The sequence below is a fragment of the Loxodonta africana genome, chromosome 15, assembly GCF_030014295.1.
Source record: "Loxodonta africana isolate mLoxAfr1 chromosome 15, mLoxAfr1.hap2, whole genome shotgun sequence".
Classification (NCBI taxonomy): domain Eukaryota; kingdom Metazoa; phylum Chordata; class Mammalia; order Proboscidea; family Elephantidae; genus Loxodonta; species Loxodonta africana.
Window position 1 is genome coordinate 71,903,402 of NC_087356.1, and position 20,877 is coordinate 71,924,278.

Consider the following 20,877-nt stretch of genomic DNA (forward strand, 5'->3'; position numbering starts at 1 on the left):
GCATAGTCTATTGTATAGATATAAACCCAAAAAAACCCAGTGCCGTTGAGTCGATTCCGAGATATATAGTCTATTGTATGGATATATATATATAGTCTATTGTATAGATATGCCAAAATTTATCACCTATTGATTCATATTTGTGTTTTCAGTTTTGAGATATTATGAATAAAGCTACTCTGAGGATTCATTTACAAATATTTGTGTGGGCTCATATTTTAATTTTCTTGGGTAAACAGTGATGAATAGAATTGCTAAATTGAATGGTAGATCAAATCATAGACTACCACTTGGCAACAAGTGAATTATTGACATAGATGTATTTCAAAAACACTGAAATGAGCAAAAGAAGCCAGACACAGAAGCATATATACTACATGATTTTATTTACATGAAACTCTAAAGAAAGACTAATCAATCGTGAGAGACAGCAGATCAGTGATTGTGGCTCAGGGTGGTAGGGGTTGACTGATAAGGAACAAAAGGAATTGTTTTGTGACAAATTGTTTTGTGGCAAAATGTTTTGTGGCAATGACAAGATTTTTTATCTTGATTGTGGTGGTAGATACATAGGTACACACATTTGTCAAAGCATGTCAAACCGTGCACCTAAAATGGACCCATTTCATTGTATGAAAATTATACCCTCATAAAGTAGATTTTAAATGGCAGGTCAATAGAAAAGACAATTCACAAATTAAAAAAAAAATCTGTTATTTCTAAACCAAGTAACTGATATCACACTTAACTTCCCTCTGTAAACAAGTATAAATCTGGAAAAAATAGTCCCATGCTACGGAAGATACTAAAGGAAATACTAAAGTTGAATAAAATGATTCCAGATAGAAGAATGAAGGTATAAGAAGGAATAAGTGGTATGGGAAAGAGTAAATATAAATAACTGTTGACTCTTTAAAGCATAATTCATGACATCTTGATGAATTTATGACATATTTAGTTGATTGAAGCAGGCTATTGTTATCCCTAAGTATGATTCTCTTTACCTTCCAGTGGTGTTTCACTCCACCGAGTTATATGCCGTAGGGTTTACCATGGCACTTCATACATACTTCATGATGTACTAAAATCCATCTGTTTGGCTCTGGCCACATAACAAATAATGGTGTTAATTACTAGAGTAATTTATTGTCAATGTTTAAGAAGGCATAATTTCTGCATCTTAAAAAAAGACTATATAAATGTCTGGGGATTCACTGAAATAGCGTGGAAAGGGAATCATCCTCAGAATCAGGTGATCTGGCTGGCAGTTCCAGGTTTTAATTGTGGAGCCTTTATCTAAGAATGTATTATTATGAATCAGCATTACTTGAAGCACTTTAACTTCCATTACCTCATATGATCCCTACAAACAGTAGTTGAGAATTTTTTACACATGGGAAATTGAGGTACACTGCATAAAATGATTTCTAAACTTGTAAATGTTTGATCCAAGTTTTTTTTTTTTTGGCATGCATTTCCAGTACATTATCCATTATATGAGAATTACCGACTTTGTAGCTGCACGGCAGGATTTTTTGGTTTTGTTTTGTTTTTAATCTTATTGGGTGTTTTATCCTTTCCAGGCCTTATTTTTCTAATTTTTAAAATAAATGCACCGAAATTCAATGATACCAAGCTAAAAAGCTAGTTAACTATATTTTCATAGTCACTGATGAATAAATGATATTACTAATTTAAAAAAAAAGAACATCTCTATTTCCTAGTGTTTATTTGCTCTGAGAAAGTGTTTTGTCTTTAAGCTTAAAAAGAACTCTCTTCACTTCCTTGTTCCTCAGGGTGTACACTACAGGGTTCAGAAGGGGTGTCAGCACAGTGTAGAAAACTGCCACAACCCCATCCACAGCATCCTTGGAGCCTGGCCTCAGATAAATGAAAAGACCAGGGCCAAAGAAACAGAGGACCACAATGCAGTGGGAGGTACAAGTCTGGAAGGCTCTGTGTCTCCCCTCTGAGGTGCGGATCTTCAGGACGGAGCAGACAATGGACACATAGGACAGCACTATCAGGAAGAAGCAGCCCGAGGACACTACCCCGATGTTGACGAAAATCACCATCTCATTGGTGGAGGTGTCTGCACAGGCCAGTTTGAGGATGGGCGGGGCATCACAGAAGTAGTGCTGGATCTGGTTGGGCCCACAGTAGGGCAAACGAAATGTTAATATCGTCTGGACAGCAGAGTGCAGAGAGCCACTGAGCCAAGTGCTGGTGGCCAGGAGGGTACGGGTTTTCCTGCTCATCATGCTGGTGTATCTGAGCGGGTAACTGACGGCCAGGTAGCGATCATAGGACATGACTGTGTAGAGGAAACACTCAGTGCTGCCCAGGAAGTGGAAGGAATAGAGCTGGGCCACGCAGCTGTGAAAGGAGATAGCCCTGCCCCTTGGGGAGACGAAGGTCATCAGCATTTTGGGCACAGTGACAGTGGACAACCACATGTCAATAAAGGACAGGCTGGCCAGGAAAAAGTACATGGGTGTGTGGAGGTGGGAGTCCACCCTGATCACGAGCAGGATTAAGAGGTTGCCTACCACAGTGAGTGCATAAATCACTAAAAAGATTCCAAAGAGGGTGGTGTCCAGGGCTGGTGCATGAGGAATGCCCATGAGAATGAACGTTGTCACCAGGCTCAAATTTGACATTTCTTTTCACCTTTGATCTCTTTCTCTATAAAAGGGAACATAACGATCACACAGCCTTTAGTTGAGAACTGAAAAGGCGTTCTATACATGACAACTGCATCATCCATGCTGAAGAATTCTAGAGTTAAACTGGATTTTACTTGTTGCAAACCTTCTTTGGTAAAGGTAGTGTAATGGTTGCAGCAGCCTTTCTCTCTCTCTCCCTTCCCCCTCTTTTCCTCCTTTCCCTCTTTCTCTTCTTCCTTTTCTTTCTCCCTTCCCTTCCTCTCCTATATTTCCTTTCAATATTTCTCTGCCAGATACATATAAGTTCAGATATACGCACAAATGGAGACATACACAGATACATGCAATAGATAGTAGGAGAAAGTCATTGTATTAGTTTTCTATTGACAATTCAAATTTATTATCTTACTCTGTCTGCAGGTCAGGTCAGCTGGGTAATCATCTCAAGTTCTCACCAGGCTGAAACCCAGGGGTCAGTTTGGGCTACAAATTCATCTGAGGCTCCAGGTCCTCTTCCAAGCTGATTTAGGTTGTTGCCAGAATATAGGTCCTTGAGGTCGTGGGGCTGAGGTCCCCATTTTCTTGCCAGATGTCAAAAGGTGGGGTCAGTCTCACCTTCTAGAATTCACTCTCAGGTTCTCGCCACGTGGCTGTCTCTCAACATAGCAGCTTACTTCTTCAAAGCCAGTGGGAGACTCTGTCTCCAGTTTTCTGTGAGGGTGTTATATAATATAATGTAATCAAGGGAGTCGCTACCCCCTTATATTCAAGACCCATCAACATTCAAGGGTATCGTTACATATAGTTTGGCAGTAATAACATCACTTTCCTCACTGATTCATTATAAATATTAAATAATACATGTAAAGTACTTAAAACAGTGCCTGGTACATCATAACTTTTCAACAAGTGATAATCATACAACAATGTTCCCTGGAATAGTATCACTTTTTTATCTGGTGTAGAAAGAGAAGAGAGAAAGAAGAGAGAAAAGAAAGAAAAGGGAGAAGTTCTCTATGAGCAGTAGATATTTCTCAATTCCAAAACTAGGTCGTTAAGGAAGGTTTCATCCCTGGTATTGGTGCCCCGCTACCATCACTGACAGGTATAAAGGGGGTTCTTTCACTTTTCTCAGAGAAGGTAAGAATCTCAGGAAAACGTCATAGCAGGATACCAACAATCTTTCATACAGCCAAGAAAATACTACCAAACATTGCTAGCCCTGACCTTCTATTACAATAAACTCCCTCTTGTGAGGCTGTAAGACCATGAAGTCCTTATGTGTCCTCCTAACTACAGCTATTGGATAGGAGCCAGTTTTACATTCTTCTACCATAGATATCTAAATACTTTCTAATATAGGCTTTGTTATAGATAATATTTTGCCCCACCCCATCTTCTCCTACTCCTCATACACACAAATATAGCAATTTTCTAATAAGAGAAGAGAGTTTCATCCAGTAAATGTTATTTATCTAACATCTACAACCAGGAAAACTGGAACTGAAGCAAAAAGAAAGGACATAAAAGTTGGCATTCTGCACAAAGAAAAGTGAGACAGGAATTATGTTTTTGACTTAATATGAAACATTGCCTGGAATTCAGGATTGTTATTAATTGTTCTGTAAAGGAAGACTATGAAACCTGTTTACCAGTGGGAGAAAAACCAGAATCTCTGCTCTTAGCAGAACCCAGATTAAATACATTCTCAGGGAATGGGGCTTAAGCCAAATTAAAATTACATTTTTCAAATGTGAGAGTAAATGAGAGAAGATTATTGTAATTACCTCAATGAATCTCAGAACTTCAAAAATAGAGCAAAAGTGAGGGAAGGAGGGAGAGGGGCATTTACTAATTAGATAGTAGATAAGAACTACTTTAGGTGAAGGGAAAGACAACACACAATATAGGCGAGGTCAGCACAACTGGACTAAACCAAAAGCAATGAAGTTTCCTGAATAAACTGAATGCTTTGAAGGCCAGCATAGCAGGGGCAAGGATCTGGGGACCATGATTTCAGGGGGCATCTAAGTCAATTGGCATAATAAAATCTATTCAGAAAATATTCTGCATCCCACATTGAAGAGTGGTGTCTGGGGTCTTAAACGCTAGCAAGGAGTCATCTAAGATGCATCAATTGGTCTCAACCCACCTGGATCAAAGGAGAATGAAGAACACCAAGGACACAAAGCGATTACAAGCCCAAGAGACAGAAAGGGCAACATGAACCTGAGACTATATCATCCTGAGACCAGAAGAACTAGATGGTGCGTGGCTACAACCAATGACTGCCCTGGCAGGGAACACAACAGAGAACCCCTGAGGGAGAAGGAGAGCAGTGGGATGCAGACCCCAAATTCTCATAAGACCAGACTTAATGGTCTGACTGAGACTAGAAGGACCCCAGTGGTCATGGCCCCCAGACCTTCTGTTGGCCCAGGACAGGAACCATTCCCGAAGCCAAATCTTCAGACATGGATTGGACTGGACAATGGGTTGGAGAGGGATGCTGGTGAGGAGTGAGCTTCTTGGATCAGGTGGACACTTGAGACTATGTTGGCATCTCCTGCCTGGAGAGGAGATGAGAGGGTGGAGGGGGTTAGAAGCTGGCAAAATTGACACGAAAAGAGAGAGTGGAGGGAGAGAGAGGGCTGACTCATTAGAGGGGGAGTAATTGGGAGTGTGTAACAAAGTGTATATGGGTTTTTGTGTGAGAGACTGACTTGATTTGTAAACTTTCACTTAAAGCACAATAAAAATTATAAAAAAAAAATAGAGCAAACGTATTTCTGAAATATCTGTTTCACCAGATGAATCCAATCACCAGTGTATTTCCACTTTCAGATTTCATAAAATATGAACATTTTTATCAGGGGAAGTTCAAAGTAGCCTGAGGCTTAAAACAGGAGTTTCAATCAGGAGTCTCAATGACTAACTTATTTGTCCATGTGGATCAACTTATATTATTTTATTTATGGAACCTCAATTACTGTTAACTTGATAAGAAAATTTAGAAGGAAGTCTAGCATTTGCCAAGTATTTCAGCTCTAAATGGAAGTTAAGATGAGGGAAAGAATAGGGGAACAAAGGTAAATCTTTCAAAGAAATCACCTTACAGTATGTGATTAATTTCAGTAATACGACTCACCTGAGATTTTCTTTTCCCAAAATTTTTCACTTTCTACATGCCTTGTAGAGATACTGGTTTGCAAGATATTATTCAAAGAATAGATACACCAGTGATTCCTGGGTGAGAAAGAATTGTTCATTTCTGTTCAAGGACCTACAAGTTGAAGTGCAGAGAATGGAAACTCACATAACTAGAGGAGCAAGAGCATAACTTGATTGGGTGTCCCAGGGGATGGATTGCTCTTGGGTCCTCAGGTTCTCCTAATGAACAAAAAAAACTACAGGAAGAAAGCAATGAGTTGTTTTGAACAAGCATGTGATATTTTCCTGGGTGTTTTTTATTTAAACCCTGCAGAGATGAGCTCCTATCTTTCCGGAACTAATATTTATACCTAAGGAAAAGGAAGGAGGTAGTATGAAGAAATATTTGGTAATGATATTCCTATATTTGGAGATGGAAATGATGAAGTACTTTGGTTATTTCTTCTTCACTTTCTGGACACCTTTCCTACTTTTTCACTTTTGTCCCTAGTTACTTTGTCCCCAAAATGGAAGGAAAAGTAAATTAAGACTCTAATTTTTCTAAGTGCTTGCTGTTGTTGTTGTTGTTAGGTGCTGTTGAGTCAGTTTCGACTCATAGGGACCCCACAAACAATGGAACAAAACGCTGCTCAGTACTGTGCCATATTCACAATCATTGCTATGCTTGAGCCCAGTGTTGCAACCATTATGTCAACCCATCTCATTAAGGGTCTTCCTCTTTTTTGCTGACCCTCTACTTTACCAAGCATGATGTCCTTCTACAGGGACTGATCCCTCCTGAAAACATGTCCAAAGTATGTGAGACATAGTCTCACCATCCTTGCTTCTAAGAAAAATTCTGGTTGTACTTCTTCCAAGACAGATTCGTTCATTCTTTTGGCAGTCTGTAATATATTCAATATTCTTTGCAAACACCACAATTCAAAGGCATTAATTCCCCTTCAGTCTTCCATATTCGTCATCCAGATTTCGCATGCATATGACATGATTGAAAACACCAAGACTTGGGTCAGGAGCACCTTAGTCTTCAAGGAGACATCTTTGCTTTTCAACACTTTAAATAAATCTTTTGCTGCAGATTTGCCCAGTAGAATGAGTCTTTTGATTTCTTGACTGCTGCTTCCATGGTTGTAGTTTTTGGATCCAAGAAAGAATGAAATCCTTGTCAACTTCAATTTTTTCTCTTCTTATCATGATGTTGCTTACTGGTCCAGTTGTGAGGATCTTTGTTTTCTTTATGTTGAGGAAGTCTGTAGTCTTTGTTCTTCATCAGTAAGTGCTTCAAGTTCTCTTCTCTTTCAGTAAGTAAGATTACATCATCTACATAATGCAGGTTGATAATGAGTCTTTCTCCAATCCTGATGCCTGTTCTTCAAATAGTCCAGCTTCTCAGATTTTTTGCTTAGCATATATTTTGAGTAAGTATGGTGAAAAGATACAACCCTGATGCATACCTTTCCTGATTTTAAACCACATAGTATCCCCTTGTTCTGCTTGAATGGGTGCCTCTTGATCTATGTATAGATTCCTTATGAGCACAATTAAGTGTTCTGGAATTCGCGTTCTTCAGAATGTGATCCATAATTTGTTATGATCCACACGGTCGAATGTTCTTGCATAGTCAATAAAACGTAGGTAAATACCTTTCAGGTATTCTCTGCGTTCAGCCAGGATCCACCCAACATCAGCAATGATATCCCTGATTCTAAGTTTCTTTCTGAATCCTACTTGAATTTCTGGAAGTTCCCTGTCAATGTACTGCTATAACCTCTTTGAACGATCTTCAGCAGACTTTTACTTGTGTGTGATATTAATGATGTTGTTAGATAATTTCTGCATTTGGTTGGATCACCTTTCCTTGGAATAGGTGTAAATATGAATCACTTCCAGTTGCTCGGCCAGGGAGCTGTCTTCCAAATTTCTGTGCATGGAAGAGGGAGTGCTTCCAGCCTTGCATTCATTTGTTGAAACATCTCAATTGTTATTCCGTCAATTCTTGGAGCCTTGTTTTCACTAATGCCTTCAGTGCACCTTGAATTTCTTCCTTCAGTACCGTCAGTTCCTGATCATAGGCTAGCTCCTGAAATGTTTGAATATTGACCAATTCTTTTTGGTATAGTGACCCTATGTATTCCTTCCACCTTCTTTTAATACTTCCTGCATCATTTAATATTTTCCCCATAGACTCCTTCAATATTGCAACTTAAGGCTTGAATTGTTTCTTCGGTTCTTTCAGCTAGAAATCTACTGAGGGTTTTCTTTCCTTTTTGTTTTTGTACCCAGGTCTTTGCACATGTCATTATAATACTTTACCTTCTCGAGCTACCATTTGAAATTTTCCGTTTAGCTCTTTTACTTCATTATTTGTTCCATTTGCTGCAGCTACTCAATGTTCAAGAGCAAGTTTCAGAGTCTCTTGTGACATGTTTTAGTCTTTTCTTTCTTTTCTGTCTTTTTAATGACCTCCTGCTTTCTTCATGTATGAAGTCCTTGATGTCATCCCACAGCTTGTCTGGGCTTCAGTCATTAGTGTTCAGCATGTCAAATATATTCTTGAGATGGCCTCTAAATTCAGGTAGGATATACTCAAGGTCATACTTTGGCTCTTGTGGACATGTGCTTAGAACACATTATTTTATTTAAACTTTACAACCCAATGCAATATATGGTGTTTCTGTTGCACAAATAAAGAAACCACAGATTAAGATAAAGAAACCCAATCAAGACTTCTTCAAGTAGAACAATTTATAAATACCACAGTTGAAAGCCAGTACCATGTTTGCCAACCTCCAAAGCTGCCCACATAGAGGGATTAATATTATCATTGAAATCTTCCTAATTGTTGCCATCTGATCAGCTATCTTTTATCTACTTTTGTAGCTCAGGAAGGCACTGGCTACAAGCTGCTAGACAAAAAAGGGTGGGAAACACTACAGCATTTGACCCAGAGGTTCTCTTGTGTAGTCAATAGTATCATTGCTAACAACAGTCTTACTTTCCTTTTTGACGGTTCTGATGTTTACTAAAGAAAAAGAAAATTTACAAGAGAAAATGACATTTGATCTATGCTTAACTTTTAGTTTAGTCAGGATTGGCATTAACTTAGTATCCAGTTATAAATCTTCCTTTGCAAATCTGTATGTATTTGAGGAGTCTCAACAGAACATGGGAAGTAATGTCATGATCATCTCTCACCCCCCTGCCCTTGATTAGACTCTTTCTTCCACTTTTTACATGTAAATTGCTAAGTAAACACATGTGATGGTTGAATTGTCAAATGCTGTGTTATATACATTTCTTCACAATTAAAAAAAAAAGGAAACACACATGCATATATTACTTGAAAAATGTGTAAAGCATAAAAGATGGGCTCTTCAGTAGGAGTATTAAGGCTAAAGAAACAAGATGGTCATTAGTTTTCATGTTACTAAATCTGGCTTCACCTTCAGAGTCAGGAAGCAACATCTGAGACCCATGGTTTAAGGAACACACACACACACACACACACACTCATACTCCTGTCTGTACACTCACACTCTCATGCAGGCACAAGTACACACACATACATCATGCCAAGTACATCACTTCTGTTGGGAGTTTACAGGCACATATCAATCAACTGTCTCACTCTTTTAATTTACTAAATGAGAAAGACATAAGGATCCAAAAACTACCGAAATTATAGCATCAGTTTTGTTCCTGTTGTAGCTGGATTCTAGACGCATAACAGGGCCTCCTACTGATTTTTCAGTCTGGTCAGTCCTGCCAGTGCAGGCAGAGTGGGGTATGTTTCCTCCAAAGAGAGAGAGGATAGTTCATGCATGTCCTAGACATTAAGAAGGACATCAGGCTTTCCCCATTTGCACCTGTCATATCACCTACTCCTCCTATTGTAGAAGTATGTGGAGATCACAGGGAAAGATGCGCTTTCCCCTGGTTGCTTTCCTGTTTTTCTGTTGGGACTTATCATAGGACAATCATTTGAACCTAAAGTGTAAATGAATGTTTCTCTGCCTGAAAACAAAATTAGAGACAAATAAGTTTTAGATAGAGTATGTGAAAATGCCAGAAGTTCTGAAGCACGTGTTGTTGCACAGGAGGGGCTCCAAACATGTTGTTGTCAGGTGCCCCTTAGTTGGTTCAGACGAATAGCAGCCCTATGTGCAACAGAATGAAACACTTCCCAGTACTGTGCCATCTTCACAATCTTTGCTGTGTTTGAGCACACTGTTGCAACCACTGTGGCAATCCATGTCGTTTAGGGTCTTCTTTTTTGTTGCTGACCCTCTACTTTACCAAGCATGATGTTAGTCTCCGAGAACTGGTCCCTCCCAATAACATGTCCAAAGTACGTGAGACGAAGTCTCGCCGTTCTTGATTCTAAGGAGCTTTCTGGCTGCACTTCTTCCAAGACAGATTTGTTCCTTCTTCTCGCAGTCCACGGTATATTCAATATTCTTCACCAACACCATAATTCAAAGGCATCAATTCTTCTTCAATCTTTCTTATTCATTGTCCAACTTTCACATGCAAATCAGGCAATTGAAAATACTATGGCTTGGGTCAGGCACATCTTAGTCCTCAAAGAGACTTCTCTGGTTTTAACACTTTAAAGAGGTCTTTTGCAGCATATATGCCCAAAGCAACGCGTCATTTGATTTTTTTGACTGCTGCTTCCACGGGTGTTCATTGTCGTTTCAAGTAAAATGAATCCTTGACAACTTCAATCTTTTCTGTATTTATCATGATGTTCCTCATTGGTCTAGTTCTGAGGATTTTTGTTTTCTTTATGTTGAGGTATAATTCATATGGAAGGCTGTAGTCTTTGATCTTCATCAATAAGTGCTTCAAGTCCTCTTCTCTTTTAGCAAGCAAGGCTGTGTCATTTGCATATCGCACATTGTTAGTAGTCTTCCTCCCTGATGTTCCATTCTTCTTCATGTAGTCCAGCTTCTCAGATTATTTGCTCAGCATACAGATTGAGTACGTATGATGAAAGAATACAACCCTGATGCACACCTTTCTTGACTTTAAACCATGCAGTAAACCCTTGTTCTATTCGAACAACTGCCTTTTGATCTATATACAGATTCCTCACAAGCACAATTAATTGTTATAAGCAAATACTGTCTCGAGGCAAAGATTAATAATTAAAAAAAAGGAACAAAACTGCTTGTAAAAAAAGAGGAAGAAACTAAGATTTACTGAGTGTTTATAACATGCTGTGATCAGAATTTGTTATTTAAAACTAACAACTCTGAAAAGTAGTTAATATTATCCCCAATTTAGAAATTATCAACTGAAGGTTCAAGGAAATTACTGCAATATTCATATCTATACAAGAAATGATTTGTAACATTGCAATTCAAACATAAGACTGGCTAATTCCAAGTTCATTTTCTTTTTATGTGACTTGTTTTCTGTCAGCTATCTGTAATAATGTGATATATATATGTAAACACACTTCTACTTACTCAGGGTTGTAATATTAATTGTGACACAGAGTAGTCATCATATGGCTACATGGGTGTCTAACAAGCCCGGAATGGGATATAAGGCTGCTGAAGTTTGCTGATTATAACACCCAGGTTGTATTGACACTGTGACTCCAAATTTTCCCAATTCGGTTGATAAGTTATAAGGTCACTAATGCTCTAATTCTCCTCTCTGAAATTGCTGTGATAAAAATACAAGCTCACCAACCAAAATGAGTACCCCAAACTGAAGATATTAGAGGAAATAATCTTGATGGTATGGCTGTGAAATAAACCACCTCTCAAGTTATTTCTGTAATTATAAAGAAAAGGACACCTAAAATTTGTCTATTGATACCTCCAACCCTATAAATTAAGTTTAGAAAAACTTTTAAAACACTAACATTGCATTATTGCAGACAAAATTAAGGCATGGGAAAAGGCAGACTGTTACCAAGACGCTGCCACTAAATTGCAGACTGGGCCTAATAAGAAAACTGGTTTACCCAATTTCCTGCATGTTTCTATGATGCAAGCCTTCCATGGAGGTTCCCACAAGGAACAAGATAAGATTATTGACAGCTTAACATAATATTAGTGGGGAAAATTTTTCTAGGCTGCAGAACATGTTGCCACCCATGGCCCTACTTGCCCTAGCTACAATCCTGGAAAATGCTTTTAAGTCCTATCTGAACAATAACCTTTACCTTCCAGACCTATGCTTGAATGTCAGTTAAATTTTATTCAGCTTCTACCCTCCAATGGTTATAAATATGTATTAGCAACAATTTGTAGATTTTCACACTGAGTATAAGCCTTCCCCTGTCATCATGCAACTGCAGCCTTTGTAGCCAAGAAACTCCTTGAAAACATTATACTCACCTTTTAGAGAGTATCAAGAACTCATTGTAGTGATAGGGGAACTCATTTTACTGGTCAAGTCATTTGTGAACTGTGTCAAGTTTTTTCCGTTTATCAAAGACTACATCATCCCTATCATCCTCAGTTCTCTGGCCTAGTGGAGAGAACTAATGGAATAAGAAAGACCCAAAGAGCCAAGATTTTTGAAACTTTAAATTTATCCTGAACTAAGGTCCTTCCCTTAGTTCTTTCAAATCTGAAGTCCACACCATGCGGATCGCACAAACTTGCCCCTATGAAATAATTACTGGAGACCTATGGTCCTTATTTATGCTGCCTACACCAACTCTAATATTGTTCAACCTGAATTAGTGAAGTATTGTCAATCTTTGGCACTATATTCTAAAGGATATCTTTCAGAGGCTAGAGAAGCTTTTGATGAAAAAAAATTAGACTCCTGAAATCTGCCTAACTTTGCCCCAGGAGAATATGTATACTGGAAGAAACAATAGACAAAATACTCATTAGAAACTCCTTGGTAAAGATCATACTTGGTCCTCCTCACCAATCCAGGTGCAGAAAAATTGTTGTTTTTAGGTGCCATTGAGTTGGCTAGGACTCTTAGTGACCCCATGTACAACATGACAAAATATTGCCTGGTTCTACTCCATCCTTGGTATGTTTGAGCCCATTTTTGCAGCCACCATGTCAAACCACCTCATTAAGGGCCTTCTTCTTTTTTGCTGACCCTCAACTTTACCAAGCGTTAAGTCTTTCCCAAGTGACTTGTGCTTCTTGACCGTATGGTCAAAGTACATAAGACAAAGTTTTGCCATTCTCCCTCTAAGGAGAAGTACGGCTGTACTCTTCCAAGATAGATTTGTGCATTCTTCTGGAAGTTCATGGTATATTCAATATTTTTCACCAGCACCAAAATTCAAAGGCATCAATTCTTTCCTGATCTTCATCGCTTATTGTACAACTTTCACATGCATATGAGGCGATTGAAAATACCATGGCTTGGGTCAGGCATACCTTAGTACTCAAAGTGACCTCTTTACTTTTTAACATTTTAAAGAGATCTTTTGCAGCCGATTTGCCCAATGAAATGCTTTGTTTGATTTCTTGATTGTTGTTTCCATTGGTGTTGATTATGGATCCAAGTAAAATGAAACCCTTGACAACTTCAACATTTTCTCCATTTATCAAGAGGCTGCTTATTGGCCCAATTTTGAGGATTTTTGTTTATGTTGAGGTGTAATCTGTACTGAAGATTGTAGTCTTTGATCTTTTTCAGTAAGTGCTTCAATAAGGGAATAAAACCTTGGATTAATTTGTCACAGTTAAAAAAGGTTAAGACTCCTCTTTGGCCTAGTCAACCCACTGGGAATTGAAAATAATATTTAAACAGCCCTGTGACTAGAAGCAGATGACCTCTGAGGCAGATAGCTGACTGAAGACCCTGGAACAGGCCTGAAAGTGCATGTCTTTATTTTCTTTCCGTTTTTGCTTTGCTACACTCATGTCTCCACTAATGTATTCCTAGATTGGGCAGATGCACATGCTCACCATTTTAATAGGTTTGATTGTTCAATATGTTGTGCCTTCCCACCTAAAGCCCATCTAGTCTTCCCTGGGGAGTCTTTCCACTACAGGTATCTGACTGGGTTGCTCTCCTTCTTGGATATAAGAACAATGGAGAAATAGTTTGTTACTACAAGAAACCACTATTACTAGATTTTCCATTGATAAATGGCCTCTTTGGGGATCTGAATGAAATCCACTCCATAACTTAACTGTCACTGTTAGCATAACCTGTACTTTACTAAATAAGATCACCCAAGGAAGGCTAGCTAATGAATCTCCAAACCCACAAACAGTACTCTTCATACTGTAGGCCCATTATCAACAACCGTGGGATGGCTTCATCTGGTTAACTCCCCAAGTGGGGAGGCTAAGTCAGGTTGCTTCCCTTTGCTGGGAACTATCTACCCATAAAACCAAACCAAACCCCTTGCTGTTGAGTTGATTCTAACTCATAGCAACCCTGCAGGACAAAGTAGGATTGCTTCATGGGTTTCCAAGGAGCAGCTGGTAGATTTGAATCTTTTTTTTTTGCTTTGTTGCCGTAGCTCTTAACCACTGTGCCACCATACTTGTATGAATAACCCCGTCATCACCAGACCTATGGGGTGGCTTCCAATGTATGAATGTGCATCAGTTATAACCTTACAAGCCACTAACTGGTTCATCACTGAAAGGCTAGGATGCTCAGGTATCTTTTGGGCAGCCCTAACAACACCTTTTGGTATGTATGTGGATCCAACTTTTGGCCATGGCTCATGCCAGGCTAGATTGGAAATGTACTCTGGGCCTGAACTGTACTCAAGGATGTATTTTAGCTAAACTCTCTTTACCAGCCAGTGAGCCCAGATTAAGAGCTCAATGGTCTTGATCAGTGTTTCATTGGTTTGATCATTTGCACCTCAGATAGGACTTGGAAATGTTATGACACTTGAAGAAATTTTAACCAAATATATACAAACCACCCTAAAAGACAGTGCCCATGGGCTTCAAGAGATCTATACTGAAATTACAATGATGAGAAAAGTAATACTCCAAAATAGAATGATCCTTGACATTCTCACTGTAGCCCAAGAAAGTACTTGTGCCATAATAAAATCTGATTGTTGTGTCTATAGTCCTGACAATAGCGCTAATATTAAACTCTTTTTTTTTTAATCATATGCAGTGTGGAGTGTCTCACCTTAATGATCCTGTTCCTTTCCTAACTGATATTATAAGTAATTGGTTTTGCTGTTGGAATGGAAAGTGGAAAAAATTGCTACTTTTTTTTTGTAATCTTTATAGTCCTCGTTGCTTCTACTATTATAATTAGAAACACTGTTTTGCTTTAGTTCAACACATTTCACCCCAAAAATGCTGTACTTCAAAACCATTTAACCCTTAACACAAAATCATGCTGTTTTCACAAGCTTCACCAATGATTGTGTTTTTAATCAACTCCCTTTGGACTCCCTGGGTATGTTTCATCTTGACCTCTATCATTGTGTCCTGACTGAGAAATGTTCCTCAAATATGGCCTTGTCCATTAAGATGTTCCCCATAAAACCTAATCACCCTGAAGATGAGACCTATTAGCTCAGCTAGGTGAAGAAAAAAAATTTATTAACCAAAGCTCCTCAAGAAAACAGACAAAGTCCTTGCAGAAGAAAGGATATTCCATTTTGGATGATCAGGGTCTCCTAGTAGAGGCTTGATCAAAAGGAGAAATGTAAACAAACAGTAAAGTTTCAAACTGGAGGCACCTGTGTCAGATGTAAAAATGACAGGGCCAACATACATTCCCAGGAAGCAAAAGGTCAGGATGTAAACCATTCGTTCATGTGAAGAATGTGTCAATATGTAAACAATTTGTTCCCAGGAAAGATGTTTTCATGACTGTCATGAGTATAAGCAAGCTACCTGGAACCATTCATCAAAGGAGTACTTTCACTCCTTCCTAGCCAAATGGTTGTCCTTTACCTTTCAAAGGCCTTCAAGCTAAACGGATGTTATCTACAGTCATTAACCCCCTACCTTCCCTTTGTTCTCTGTGTATGTAGATCCCTCTCTCCACTTGAACTGCTGAATGCTTTGCGTTTTTTACTTAGCACTGCTCAGTTCCAGTTGTACTATTCATCAATAAAATTCTTTTTCTTTCACTCCAACAAAGTGTGGGATATTCCTCTTTGACACTTGAAATATTTATATTTTCTGTTAAAAACAAAGGAAGTCTAAATATGGTGTCTCTAGTACAATTGTGTTATTTATCCTTTATCGTTTTCTTAAAAGTCCCTTCAAACTATTTATTTTACAAAGATATGTTTTTCTTATAATGACTATTGAACCTTATTCAATACTTTTCTGAATATATTTCAGAATATACAATTTCTTAATGGGGTGAGTTAAAATGAGCAACTTTATGATATTAAAATATCCTATATTTTTATGTTGTGACATTTATTTGATTCTATGTTATTACTTACACCTATGTTCATAAGCAAGATTGGTCTATAATTTTTAATTGTCCTTCTTGGAACTAATGTCAAAGTTAAATTTCATAAATGGATTGATAACTTCCTATATCTAGGGTCTGAAATACTGTATAAAGTCAACTCTGAGACATATCCTAATAAAACTATTATATTTCAACTATAAAAATAAAATCCTCAAAGTCTTCAGCACAAAGATTGAATAATTTATGAAGGCAAAATAATTAGGCATCAGACATTTTTAAACCAACATGTGATCCAAGTATTTTATATTCAGCCAAGCTGTCCTTCAAAGACCAAGACTTTGAAAACAATGTTCAACATACATGAACTTAAGGAATTCTAAATTCATCAACAAAGGGATAGGTGGTGAACATTTAACAATATATAAATATATAAATGTAAGATGAAAACAAACATGGGAATGAAGATGGAAGGCTAATGTACAAATGTTGGGTACTGTAGTAAAATAGAAGCAATGCAACTAGGAAATGGAAGAAGAAAGAAGGCGTAAAATAGTAAAAGCTCATGTTGTGTAGCCAACAGGTGGGCATTGAAAGATACTGAAAATAGGAAGACCTGGCAATAACTATTAAAATAGATAGTAAGTGAGTACATTAGATAACAGGGGACCAAAGTAGATAATAAAGAGTCCTAGTATTGCACACTGTTAAGTGCGTAGCTGCTAACTGAAAGATTGGCAGCTCAAACCCACCCAGCAGCTCTAGGGGACAAAGACCTGGCTATCGGCCTGGCTATTTGCTTCCATAAAGGTTACAGCCAAGAAATCCCTATGGTGTAGTTCTGCTCTGTCACATGGGGTTGAAATCAACTGGATGTCACCTAACAACAAAGATGGCACAATGCAACGTTGCCCATGAAAATCAATTCGAAGTTTCTAAAATATTAGCAAACAGAATCTACCAGCATATTAACCAAGTGGGATACATATATACAGTAAACGTCACTCAGCAGGCTTTCCTTCTTTTGATTTTTGTGGGGTTTTTTTGGGTTGTATTAAATAGCTTATTGAGGTGCAACCATGAAATTTACCTTTTAAAGTGTATCACTCAATGATTTTTAGCAAATGTGCAGAGTTGTGAACTATTACCACAACCCAATTTTAGAACATTTCCATCACTTCAGAAATATCCCTCATGCCCATTTGGAGCCAGCCCCAATTCAAACCCCCAGCCCTAGGCACCCACTAACCTACTTTCTGTCTCTCTCTCTCTCTACATATATATACATATACACACACACACACACACACACACACATATATATATACCCATATATATATATATATGCATACACACATATCCCAGTGGCGAAGTTGTTGAGAATTACAGCTGTTAACAAAAAAGGTCGACAGTTTGAATCTACCAGGCACTCCTTGAAACCCTATAGGGCAGCTCTACTCTGTCCTATAGGGTCACTATGAGCCAGAATCTACTCAATAGCAATGGGTTTGGTTTTTTAGTTTTACATATACATGTATATATATGTACTCTCCTCCCGCCGGACCATTCGTATAAGTGGAATAATACAATATGTCATCTTTGTGTCTGGATTCTTTATTCACCTACGGATTCTTTCACCTAGCATAATGTTTTTTGAGTTTCATATATTTTGTAGACTATCAATATTTTGTTCCCTTTTATTGCTAAATAGTATTTTATTGTGTGGATATACTCATTTTGTTTATCTATTCACCAGTTGAGGAACAATTGGATTGTTTCCAGGTTTTGGCTCTTATGAACAATTCTGATATAAACATTGACATATAAAAGTCTTGTGTGGATATACGTTTTCATTTCTCTTTGGTAGAGTACTGGGAGTAGAATTGCCAGCTCATATGGCAAAGGCCTGGTGACTCAGTGGTTAGGTGCTCAGCTGCTAGCAGAAAGGTAGGTGGTTCAAACCCTCCAGCTCTCCTATGGGAGAAAGATATGGTGGTCTACTTCTATAAAGATTACAGCCTTGGAAACCCTAATGGATAGTTCTACTCTATCCTATAGGGTCACTATGGGTCTGAATTGACTTGATGGTAGTGGGTTTTATTTTATTTTTGGTTCATGGCAAATTGATGTCTAAATTTTTACGTAACTGACAAACTTTTTTCCAAAGTGACTGAACAATTTTACATCTCCACTAGTAATGTATGAGGGTTTCAGTTTCTCCACATCCAGTAACAGTTGTTATTCATTGTATTTTATTTTTTAATCATAGCCATTCTAGTGTCTGTGAAGAGGACAATTCCAAAATGAATTTATTGAAATATCAGGGACACACACACATACAGACATATACACACACACACATATATACAATTGATGTAAAACAATTATAATATATTGATCCACTCAACATTGGAACAGGCTCTCTTGTGAAACAGGAATTACTCCATTACTAAATTTCTTCAAGCAAATGCTGCAGAACTCTTTGTCAGGAACATCACAAGAGAAATCGTTACACTTAATTAAAACCATTGAATTTGAGGATACACTAGGTAAAATAACAGTTAATTTAAATCGAGTACCAGTGATGGCACACCCAATTTAAATTTAAGGATGGAGGGACAGAGAATTAAGCACCATGATTCATATATTTCAGTTAATACGTAGTTGACTAGGGTTTGAAACACACACTTATTAAAAAAAACCCAAAAACCCGTTGCCATTGAGTTGATTCCAACTCACAGTAACCCTACAGGACAGAGTAGAACTGTCCCATACCCAAAAAGTTTCCAAGAAGCACCTGGTATATTTGAACTGCCAACATTTTGGTTAGCAGTCATAGCACTTAACCACTGCACCACCAGGGTTTCCATATTACCCAGTGCTGTCAAGTCGATTCCGACTCATAGCGAGCCTATAGGACAGAGTAGAACTGCCCCATAGAGTTTCCAAGGACAGCCTGGCAGATTCAAACTGCCAACTCTTTGTGGCTGGCAGCCATAGAACTTAACCACTACGCCACTAGAGTTTCCATATAGGAGTCTAAATAACCTTGGCCCTTTACTATTTCTACTGCTTTATCCCAAAAGTGGTGATATGAAACTAGAGGGGTTCCCCCACCTCCAGCCCCGCTGCATGCTTCTTAGCAAATATGACATATGCACATAGAACAATGAAGGAGTCCAAAGAAGTATGTGCTTAGGTAGTTACACATCATATTATAAATACCATTAGGCTTCAGAAATTAATAAATCAATCTGAGTTAAAATATTTATATAGGGACTCCTTTAAAGTTCAAGCATAGCCATAGAGAATAGATTGCAGGAGGTGGGTTAAAGATATATTCAAGTTGAAAATAGAATGTTGTGCTAAAATTAGGGAGAGATTATGGCAAATTGAGAAGAAGAGACAAACTGCATCACTAGGGAAGAAGAATTTCTTTAGGCTATTGCAGGAGTTAAGGGTTTTACATTGTAATTGAGACAGTTTACAGATAACTGCAAATAGCAAACTGAGAGGCAGTTTATGCTTTAGGCAGTAGAGACTAAAAAAGGGGAGAAATGAATCACATATGTTGCTTAAAGACTGAGAAAGCAGTTGAATGCAGAATCAATTGTTACATTAGAGGAGTGATTGAGAGATGGCACAAAAAGTACCATTGTGAAAATCTAGGTATAAAATAATCAAAGGTAGGGTTAGGTAACCTCCAAGGTAATTGAAAAGCTAACAGAAAAGGCATTTTAAAGAACATTTGTACATACTTCAACATCTAATTAGATTTAGGAGGTAATGGATGAAAAAACTCACAGAAAACTCTTCAATTTCAATTCTGGCCCAATGGGGAGGCTCAACAAGAAAGGCTTAAATAAGCAATTCCTAAAAGTTTAAGGGGCAAAGTTTTACAAGGCAAGCATGAAATGCACTGCACAATTTATCCTGATAATTATTCAGTCAATACTCCACAGTCTCATTGTAGTACACTGGAGGGTTGTTGGTAGCTGAAATTCCAAAGAACTCCCAATGGAGAAGGGAAGTGTGGGACTGCCCTATTCCCGGCTGATGTAATAGGACACAAACTCTAGTTAAGGTCCCCAGGAGAGAAGAACCTGCCTACTCACATCTGCAGCATGGCAGAACAAATCAGGAGGGCAGAAGCATCACAATACTGGGACATATGCAAGAATACACACCTAAAATGAGAACGTGTATTGCAGTTCATGCTTATTTAGGAGTTGCATTTCTCCAAATTATCAGGACGGTACATTATGTGCCTCACAAACGTTGCAGATCCCACACTGAAATGACTCATTAGGAAGGAAAAGAGTCTTTCAATAAGGAATAAACCAACCAAAACCAAACCTGTTGCCACTGAGTCGATTCTGACTCACAGCAAACCTATAGGACAGAGAAGAACCACCCTATAGAGTTTCCAAGGAGCACCTGGTGGATTCAACTGCTGACCTTTTGGTTATCAGCCATAGCACTTACCCACTACACCTCCACTGTTTCCTTCAATAAGGAATAGGCAGCAAGAAAACACTAAAACTGGACAAAACAGTGAATTAACCGTGTTTATCTATCTTCTGCTGAGAGAGAAAGACCAAGATGGCTTAGCCCACTGGGTAATAATATTTCAGGAGAGGTAAACGCCTATTTATTACATCTATTAATATTAGTTTTGCTTCAAGGA

General features: G+C 38.2%; 1 protein-coding gene across 1 annotated transcript; it reads right to left on the bottom strand.

The window, feature by feature from the left end:
* Positions 1 to 1,331: 1,331 nt before the first annotated feature.
* On the bottom strand, positions 1,332 to 3,489 carry LOC100667527 (olfactory receptor 10G7). The gene has a single exon (XM_023558237.2). It carries the CDS (start codon positions 2,658 to 2,660, stop codon positions 1,728 to 1,730), a length of 933 nt encoding a protein of 310 aa, XP_023414005.2. The 5' UTR covers positions 2,661 to 3,489; the 3' UTR covers positions 1,332 to 1,727.
* Between the last annotated feature and the right edge of the window lie 17,388 nt (positions 3,490 to 20,877).